General features: G+C 47.0%; 1 protein-coding gene across 1 annotated transcript; it reads left to right on the top strand.

Moving 5' to 3' along the window:
* Positions 1-1,148: 1,148 nt before the first annotated feature.
* Positions 1,149-4,317, top strand: LOC127318063 (PTI1-like tyrosine-protein kinase At3g15890). The gene is made up of 4 exons (XM_051348681.2): positions 1,149-1,532; positions 2,276-2,420; positions 2,936-3,198; positions 3,306-4,317. The coding sequence occupies exons 1-4, from the start codon at positions 1,465-1,467 to the stop codon at positions 3,916-3,918; spliced, it is 1,089 nt and encodes a 362-aa protein (XP_051204641.1). The 5' UTR covers positions 1,149-1,464; the 3' UTR covers positions 3,919-4,317.
* Positions 4,318-10,149: the final 5,832 nt, after the last annotated feature.

Below are 10,149 nucleotides of genomic sequence, written 5' to 3' on the forward strand. Positions count from 1 at the left end.
ATAATCCAGTTAAGTGGCAATCAACATGAATTCTACATCTTGATTCAGATCTAGATCACAAGTAAGCAGTTATGCGTGAAATGGGTGCAAGCTCGAGGAGGTTAGGAAGGATGGAAGAAAGCATGAACCCCTTTTCACCGAACTACTCCCTTTCACCGTGTGCGTCGTCCAATCCAAACCAGTCCCATGTCCCAACTCGTGTGCTCCCCATTGGCCACAGAAATCGTGTTTTTTCTTAACTAATCAGAATTATGGTAGGATAACCAGACAATCTCGTTGTTGTTGTTGTTGTTAGGGGGGGGGGGGGTAATGTTGAGTTCGTGAGCACATCTCATTTACCTATGGGAGTGGATGTAAAACCCAATCACTGAAGTTCAAATTAAGCCAACTTGGATTTATCTTAGTATTATTTACAAAAACAATATGTCGTGGGTCCTCCACATAAATTTCTGTTCATAAAAATTGCAAAATTTTATTTTGTAACGCAACATGGACGAAATAAAAACTAAGCAAACCAAGAGTTGTCAGCTCGTGCAAACATTTGCTGCTACTCATGTTTCAAATAATAATAACATGTTTAGCAGAAGTATTTTTTATCTTATTATATTTTTTTGTTACACTAGTCATAATGGATATTATTATACAATAGTATCATTAATGCATGATATTATCTCTATAACACATATGATAGTATTGCAGCGTGATATTATCTCTATAAATTATGGTATCATGTATAATATTATGATGGCCTCATTGTATATATTGATTTGTAGAATCTTATGGCAAATTTGCGTACAATATTAATTTGACATTAATTGTTCTTGTTATATATTATATGAATATACGCTGTGATAGGATATCTACCTGTAATACCACCATGACTATCTCACCATTAATAACATTAACACTACTATCTGTAGGCTCGTTACTCTTTTGATTATTTTGTGCTACATATAGTAAGCAAGCAGGCAGGCAATTATATGAGTACCAAATCATATGGTAAGAATAGGAAGGCTGCCAAACTTTATCGAAAAAGAAAGGTTGCCAAATTACTAGAGGCCACCCCAGCGGTAGATCGTCTCTCCACCGGGGCCGGCACACCCGGCCGTCCGCCTTAACGCCGCCGCCGTTGCCCAGCCGCGGCGGTGGAGCGACGCGACGGCGACGCGGTTTCCCCGGAGCGCACGAGGCAAGCGTGGCCGCCGACCAACACGTAAAAGAAAGCGAAGCCACCAGCCCACCATACCACCACCGAAAGTGCAGCTGGGCTAGTCTACTGCGAGGCTGTCACGTCCCGTCTTCCCCAACAAGTCTTGCTCTTCTTCTCCGCCTCGCCCACCACGCCACGCCATTCTTTCCTTTCCAGCGACGACTCCTCTTTCCTCCTTCCCTCCTCCGCACACCAACGCCGGGAGAAAGACGGAGCAAAAGACCACCGCCGAGCGCGCGCGCGGGCGGTCACCGATGCACCCGAAGCTCTCTAGGGTCGCCAACAGGCTCCTCTGCTGCGGCGGGCGCTCCGGGGACGATCTGTAAGTTGCCACCCTCCCTTCACATTTTTTTTTTTTTTTTTTTTTTTTTTTTTTTTTTGCTTCAACTGCGCGAGCTCGCCGGGTGGCGGGGCCGCGCCTAGCCGAGCTCGATCGGCGCGTCAGCCCCCTCGAATTGGCGACCGCGCTTGGGAGTTCGCTCCGGTGAGGATTGGAATTTCGCCGTGCCCGCTGGTCTCGGTCAGATTGTATAGGGCGCGGCCTAGAGCTCCCTCGGACAAGTAGTACCTGGTGGCCAATTTCGTGGGAACAGAGCCGTCTTTGTTCCCTTCGGTTTGTAGGAGCGGCGGCGGCCGGCGAGGCTTGTCGGGGCCGGGGAAGTAGGTGATACACTTCTTGACTGGCCGGGATGCGAATCTCATCTTCGTGGAGGTCTAAACGCGTAGCGCTAGCTTGGAATTGGAGGATGCATCTGTCGTATTAGGCCGTGTTGTCTGTTTGTGGATGCTAATAATCGTTTCACAAGTGCTGTCGTGGACTCAAGGAGAAGTTGTACAGTAGTATTCTGCTAACATATGCTGGGCATAGAACGAAAATCGAGATGATTTCGATGCATCATGCCTGCCTGATTTTCCATTCTCGGATTGTGCAAGATTGGTCTAGGAATCAGGACCAAGTGAATGAATTGTTAACAGTGCAAGTGGAACAAACAAATGAATCAATGTTTCTATACTTGGACCGGAGAGTTCATGCTCACCATGTATTTCATGGCTTTGGTTTTCCAGGAACGACGACCGGAGCGGATCGATCAGGTGGGTGTTCTCGCTGAGGGAGCTCCGGTCCGCAACAAACAGCTTCAATTACGACAACAAGATCGGAGAAGGCTCGCTTGGAAGTGTCTACTGGGGACAAGTTTGGGATGGCTCTCAGGTTCCTGCTCTTTACACGCTATAATCCCTCTTATGCATTTCCCTTGCTGATAACTAAAAATGCAAGCTTTACCACCTATAAGTTGTTTGCGCTCTAGCTGCCCTGGTTGATTGCTTTATTTGCACTGCTGGGCAAATCCTTGTTTGATAGTTGTCTCACTAAACAACAGGCAACCACTATCAGTTATAGTTAGTTTAGTCTGTTCTGGAACATTGATCTTTGATTGCATTAGCATTCGTTAGGTAGGATATCCTACCATAGGCAAGTCAACTTAGACAACTTGCTACAGGTTTACAAGTATACGTCCTGTGAATAGAAAAACCGTTCCCACATATGCCCTGACTTGGCTCCAACTATATGGCACGTCTGCTCTTTATTAAAAAAATGGCTCACAGTCACAGACCTTCCTAATAGTCTATTTTCAGTGTTACATTAGTTCTGCCCTTGCCAAGTTACTTTTGCTTACAACATAAATTATTAGTCAAGTGAAATTTGATAAATCTTTTTGGATATAGATTGCTGTTAAGAAGTTAAAGAATGCGAGAAATGGGACAGAAACGGAATTTGCTTCGGAAGTCGAGACTTTGGGAAGAGTAAGACACAAAAACCTACTCAGTATACGTGGATACTGTGCTGATGGGCCTGAACGCATTCTGGTGTATGACTATATGACGAACGCAAGTCTTCATGCACATCTCCATGGAACCCATTCTTCGGAGTGCCTTCTTGACTGGCGGCGAAGAACATTTATTGCCATCGGTGCTGCCCGGGCTATCTCGTTAGTGAACATCCTCTTCATCTTTTTCCATAGTAGCATAGCATAGACAATTCAATTGCTTTTACTTTCGATAATCAGTTTGACAACTCCTGGGTGCTTCCTCGTAGGTATCTTCACCACCACGAGACACTTGCGATAATCCATGGAAGCATCAAGTCGACCAATGTGCTACTAGATTCAGATTTCCAGGCACACGTTGGTGACTTTGGTCTTACGAGGCTCATTTCGGATGAGATGGATCATGACAAGATAACCAGTGAAAACCAACGAGGCTATCATGCTCCTGAGTTCGTAATGTTTGGCAAACCTACAACAGGTTGTGATGTCTACAGCTTTGGCATAATACTTTTGGAGCTGGCTAGTGGGAGAAAGCCAGTCTCTCAAAAAATGTATGGGATCCGAAACTGGATACTCCCGTTGGCGAAAGAGGGTAGATACGATGAAATTGCGGACTCAAAACTCAACGACAAGTACTCTGAATCTGAATTAAAAAGAGCAGTGCTGATTGGACTAGCGTGCACGCATAGAGAACCCGAGAAGAGACCGACGATGCTTCAAGTCGTGTCCTTGCTGAAAGGTGAATCAAAAGAGATGCTTTCAAGGCTTGAGAACGAAGACTTGTTTAGGCCAGACTCGACGGCTAGTTCTGTTGGAATGTCGACTCCAGAAGGGAGCACAGACCGTATTCTGAAGAGTGATCAAGGGCTGGCTGAGGCATGATGAATTCTTGCCCTAGCCCCTAGGTATTGGTAGAGTGCATATTCTGATGGAATTGGAGCTTGGTCTGCGTGGTTTGGCTTGAATGAAGTGTACATGATTTGTTTGTTACTTATAATGTTCTCCCCCCTTTTTTTGAGAGAGGTGGAGATGTAGAGAAGTGAGATGGCTTTATAGAAAATGGTTTTTGTGTGCACTGGATAGAGGGCCCAAATACTCCCAGATGTTTGGGCATGTTTGACCCTGTAGTCAACTTCATTGATTTCTCTAAACATTTTTTTTTCCTTCTTCCGCATTGATCTGTATGGAGATGTCTAGAACTCTATGACCATATTTTCTCCCCATGTAAGGTAGTTTTACTTTTTCTGAACAATGTAGAGTCAGTCTTGCGACAGTAGACCATCCATGCCTTCTCGAGTATGCTTCTCTGATCACCGTATTGATCTTCCTGGCACCTCCTTCAAGTCTTTCACTATCTTCTTTTCTGCAATAGATTACACAATCCCTAAATGACTGCTGCTGGATGATCAGGGAAACATCTTTTGAAGCAAGCATCATTTCTGATTTTCCAGATCGTCCAGCAGATCGACTGCCACTCCACCACAAAGCACCAAACCTCCGCTGAGCAATAGGAAAGGAATTTATCCAATTCCCAACCAGGTCGTCTGCACTCTCAGGTGGTCTATTCAGACCAAAATCACATTAGACGACCTGCCTGACAAATTTTGCCGAGGTACATACGAACATGAGATGATCCACAATTTCATTGTGCCACAGTTCATCTCTATCCAACCTCTTTTTTTCGAAATGAAGGTTCTACCCCTAGCCATTACATCAAAATAATGCACACATCTTTCTTTTAATCCAATCTCTTTTTTATGAGATTATTTTTTTGTGAGGATGCTATTTCTCAGCATCAACCACTGAAAGATCTTGATCTGGGTATCTTCATTTTCAACATCAATTTTGGACAAACATTCCATTGGATCCGAGTTGCAAGCACATGGTTCTGACTTTGAATTTTCTGGAACTTCAAATGTTTCAACATACTCTGTCAGTCAGGATCAGTAGACAACTTCACAACATCTACCATTTGCTTCACATCATTCCACTAGGTTAAAGTTTCAGCCCACAGAGTCCTAAATCTGATGACACCACATCCTTCATCTTTCACTTTCTTCACAGTAAAGCCTGGGAAACTGAGAGGCCAGATGAGAGTCATTAACCCAATTATTTTCCCAAAGCAGTGGTTCCCGACCATTATGCATAACTCTCTTGGCATACTGCTGGAAGATATGGTTAATCCCAATCAAGCTTTGCTAGAAATGAGAGCACGCAGATGCTGCAACCTTCAGTATTCTCCAACTTCCAAAGCCATTCGCAAAGCAAACTTCTATTCATAGTTGTCAAATACAGCACATCTTTTTTTGTGTGAAATGAAACTTGGTGTCGCAGGGGGTGGTTGTAATTGATATCAACTTGATAATAATCTATTGTCTTTTATAAAAATCCAGCACCGCTAAACATTTAGTCTATAGGCAAGCAAACATTGACCAAATAATCAGATGATACCTTTTCGAATAATCAAGCTCGTGCCAGCCCATTTGTTCCTAGGCATATCCAAAATATGTGGCCTGTACTGTCAAGTACTACCTCAATTCTCCGCTCTAAAATAATAAGTGTCACAATTTTATCTAGATACGGACGTACCTAAATATATTTTACTTCCAGATACATCTAAATTTAGATAAAGTCACGACACATATTTTAAAACGGAGGGAGTACTGTAGTTGTAATCGCCTTCTCCCTTCAGACAACTAATTTTCCGGAGGGCGTTAGTCTTGTTAGAGCTTCTCCAACAGGCGCTAAAAACAACTGCCGCGTGTGGCGATGGAAATCAGCGCTTCAGCAGGCGCGGTATACTTTTTTTTGGGCGCAGCGCTCCAGCAGGCGCGGTATACTTTTTTCAGCACGCGCGATATTGCGGCAAAGCACGCACGGTTGTGTTTCGTGCACGTCTCTGCGTATTACAACTCGCAAGAGTATGTGTCTCAAGAATTTGCAACGCATGAAGTTGATGCTGAATTTGAAGTGGATGAAGAGGGTGAGGGTTTGGTCGATGCACCAAAAGGAAGGTCGGCCAACTACACCATGGAGGAAGATGTTTTACTTTGTAGATCATGGTGAAGGTGGGCATGGACCCAGCCACCAGCATGAACCAAACAAGAGATACATATTAGGTTAGAACTAAGGAGATGTGTGACAAAAATTGCAAGAGGGGATGTGAGCGCAACAATAGATCTCTCCGCTCTCGTTGGTCTACCATAAACACCGATTGTTTAAGGTGGTCGGGGGTGTTGACGGCGGTTGACAAGATGAACCAAACACTGGTAGAAAAAGGGGCTTTAGTCCCGGTTCGCAACTGTCATTAGTCTCGGTTGCGCAACCGAGACTAATTAAGCGCGACTAAAGCCCCCCCTCCCCCAGTCGCGGTTGCTTACGAACCGCGACTAAAGGGCCGTCCACGTGGGCGCCAGACGTCCGTCGGGGCGGAGGACCTTTAGTCGCGGTTCGCTTTGCCAACCGCGACTAAAGGCCTCCGCAGGTTTAGGGTTTTACCCCCCTCCCCATTAAATCTGCTTTCTTTTTAATTTGTATTGTTTTATTTCTTTTATATTTTATTTTGTGTTTTATTTTAATTTTGAAGAAGTTTCAGTACACATATTCTACGCTACTATATTACATGCATATGAATGTACAATTTGAATCAAGTTTGAAATTAGAAACAAGAAGAATTCAGGAGAAATATACAATATATATATTCAATCTTGGATGACCATATACAATTTCGAACAAGTTTCCATACACAAGTTACGGGATCAGAAGTTCTTCGTCCTCGTAATAGTGTTCTCCTTTATGATGGAGGACTTCCCTCACCAAAAATCCTGCTAGTTCCTCTTGAATTGGTCGGAAGCGAGCTTCTGGACTAAGCGTCTTCCGCAAGTTATTCCTCCGCACATTGTCGACGGCTTCCGCAAGTTTCATGCTCTCGGGCATTTCATCAAACACCTTGTGTGCATAAGAGGAACCAAAAGCAAACCTAACACCCCCTTGTGAAGATTGTGAAGAGAAGTGGCACCAAATGGCTAAGTGAAGTAGCTGCCTTTTATAGGGACGGGTCTTTATTCCCGGTTCGCCTGGCCAACCGCGACTAAAGGCCTTCGGGTCAGGCCTGGCCAACCGCAACTAAAGCTCCTCCCGTCCACCAGCTGGCCGCCGAGCGCGCTGGGCCCAGGTTTTTAGTCGCGGATCGCCTTCCGAACCGCGACTAAAGACCCCTTTAGTCGCGGTTCCTATATTTTGGGGACTAATGGGGGCGGATGGAAGCCTCTTTTTCTACTAGTGACAGTGGCACAAATGATAAAGGCAGGGTAGGTTCTGTCGGTATTTGTTTTGTTTCACGTGCATACATAATTATTTTACATGCCTTTTGCTCTCTCATTTTGTTAGTGTAGATGGTTGAAGAGTAGAAGAGCAACGGTAGAAGAGCAAGGAGGGTAAGATGGTTGAAGAGAAGTCACTGTGTTACACGATTGTTGGTCCGAGCTAAAAAAAAATGAAGAGAAGTGGAAGAATCGTAATGGATTGGATGTGACAAAGAAAGCAATAAAGGAACCAATTGTTGAATGTTCATCTTTTGAGGTATTGTTCTATGTTGAAGCGCTCCTATTCACGCGCCAAAATATGTAGCGCATGATAAAGCTGCCACCGGCCGGTCTGTGAGATATATATGTACATGTTTCATGCTATGAGAGCACTCGTGACTCTCATATGGCGTTCGGCGCCTTACCGTATGGGGTGCCGGCAGGTAACCCTTAAATAGGGACATCGGCGCCCAGCCGCATCCCCAAATACCTACCTCCAAATTTCAAACTTAAAAACATATGAATAAATCGCCCATCAGATAGATTTCGCGTCCACAAAAGGATCAATATCTTGACGGACACATTGTCGCAAATGGCAAGTCTCGACGAACAACATCATCGCAGCACAGCAATCTCTAGCGAACCAAAAAAAAAAAAAAAAAAAAAAAAAAAAAAGAGGCACGCAGGCCGGCCGACATTACATAGCCGCTGGAATCAGACAATTTCCTGCACCGGAAAATCAGGAACGATGGTCGGCATCGTCGACGTAGCGGTCGGCGATGGCGATGTGGCAGTCGACATGCAAGCGTCTGTGGCCGGTGGAGTAGTAGCCGTTGCAGGAGTCATGGTGTTGGGCTAGGGCGCGAGTGGAGCTCGACTCTCGGCTAGGATCGTGGCGCACTGCGCGGCGCACCATGCCTTGACGTCATTGTTCATGCCGCTGGTGTCGACGAGCAGGATTACCAGGTCCTCCTTGATGTCCTACCTCTCCATGAACGACGCCCATCTTGCCGATGTCACCTCCTCCATCTTTGCGGCTTGCTCCGCTCGCGTGGCGGCGTCAGCGATGCACGCCAGAATGGAGGAGTGTAGCTTCTCGATGGTCGGCGCGACATCCCTCATCGCCTTGGCTTTCTTGTTCCCGACGGGCCGGCCAACAGAAGTAGGTGTAGCCGTGGCGTTTCTATCGAACGGCGCGTTGGCTTTGGCAAGGGCAGTCCGGACCTCCATCCACTTTTCGCACGTCTCAATCCAGGCGAAGACATGCACGGACTTGATCTCCACGTCGTCGTTGTCCTCGCGGTAGGTGGTGATCATGGCGCGCATCTACAAAACACCCGACAAATCAAACGCTGGTGATCAAGAACAATGCACTGTGGGAGCGGCGATAGAACCTAATCGTCGAAGTTGGTGCTGCTAACATGGACGCGGTGAACCTCCTCCACAACGCCTTGCCACTTGTTGCAGGCGTGCTGGATCATGTGCCAACGGTTAGACATGGCGGAGACGTTGCGATCGGTGGTCAGCGCCTTGAAGTAGGGATCTAAGAGCTGACGCTCATTGAACGCCGCCTTCACCCTTTTCCAATATGACTCTACATTCTGATTGGCGCCGGTGAAGGGGTAGATGCTCACCGTCTTCCATGCCTAGGTGAGGCATTCGTCCTCGCTCAAGCTCCATTGTAGAGGGTGTGCCGGAGCTCAGGCGATTCGGCCAGCATGTGCAGGTCACCAGAGGTGAAACTGTTTGGGGCGGCGGAGGTGTTTGGGGCGGCGAAGGTGTTGGGGTTGAACCCACCGAGCGGGTCAAAATCGTGGCAGCTCGCCGAGAAGCGGGATAGGTGGGGTGGGTTACCTTGGGCATCATGGAACAGTTGCGACGGCGACACGGTGGACGGTGATGGCGAGGAGACGCTGCCCTAGCTGCCGCCCCACGCGGCAGGGACGAACAGATGTGCAGGTGTATGGGGCGCCACCATGACAGCGGCCCGCTCCATCAATGCCGCTTGCTTCGCCGTCGCTGCCGCAACCCTCTTCGCCTTCAGCTTCGCCTCCCTCGTGTGGCAGCTAGCGTTCTCCACCAAGCGCCGCTGGATGTCGAACGCCCACTCGGCATTGGTCATTCCCTCCGTCTGCTCCTTGGCTTTGGATGTCTGCGCCACCCTCTTCTTCGCGGGAGCAGGTTTGGCAGCGAGGGTGTCTGGCGCCGACGTGCGTGGAGAGACGTACTGCCTCGTCTTCATTGTTGGCCGGTGGAGCAAGGCGAAGGCTTGTGTGGGAGAAATAGCGGGAATTGGAGCCCATGGAGAAGGGAAACGAGGTGATATGACGCCTATAATGGCGGGAAAGATAATATTTTCGGGGAAAACTAGTCCCGTCTCGCCGACAGAGCTGGCCGTGCTTGCTTTTAGCGCCATCCGGCGCCCCCGACAGCCTTCCGCCGAATTGGGTTCGGCCTGAGGACGCCGGATGAAATTACGCACCGTATCGGCCCGAAAATAAATTTGGGGCGCGAGGCTGGGGAAGTATTTTGGCACTGACACTCATATTTTCGTTTTGGGGCTACAGGAAAGGCGAGTGGAGATGCTCTGAGTATTACATGGCGCGGCTAAAACACAGATACTACTTGCTCATTGACTGACTCATATGCATTGTGAATGCGTGCGATTGTTCCTTCAGGACCTTGACTGCTAGTTCAATTTCCTAATGTACGTTAATTGAAGACTCAGTACAAGTCAAGTAATAAATTACATCGATAAATACTTGATGTACTAGTATAAGTACAGGATTATATATCATTGCAAGCCACC

The sequence above is a fragment of the Lolium perenne genome, chromosome 7, assembly GCF_019359855.2.
Source record: "Lolium perenne isolate Kyuss_39 chromosome 7, Kyuss_2.0, whole genome shotgun sequence".
In the NCBI taxonomy this organism is placed as follows: Eukaryota; Viridiplantae; Streptophyta; class Magnoliopsida; order Poales; family Poaceae; genus Lolium; species Lolium perenne.

Bases quoted from the DNA above. Each gene is read 5' to 3' on its own strand.
- LOC127318063 (XM_051348681.2), top strand. From the start codon at position 1,465: ATGCACCCGAAGCTCTCTAGGGTCGCCAACAGGCTCCTCTGCTGCGGC. The intron at 1,533-2,275 runs GTAAGTTGCCAC...TTGGTTTTCCAG, and splicing joins GGGCGCTCCGGGGACGATCT to GAACGACGACCGGAGCGGAT. The intron at 2,421-2,935 runs GTTCCTGCTCTT...TTTTGGATATAG, and splicing joins AAGTTTGGGATGGCTCTCAG to ATTGCTGTTAAGAAGTTAAA.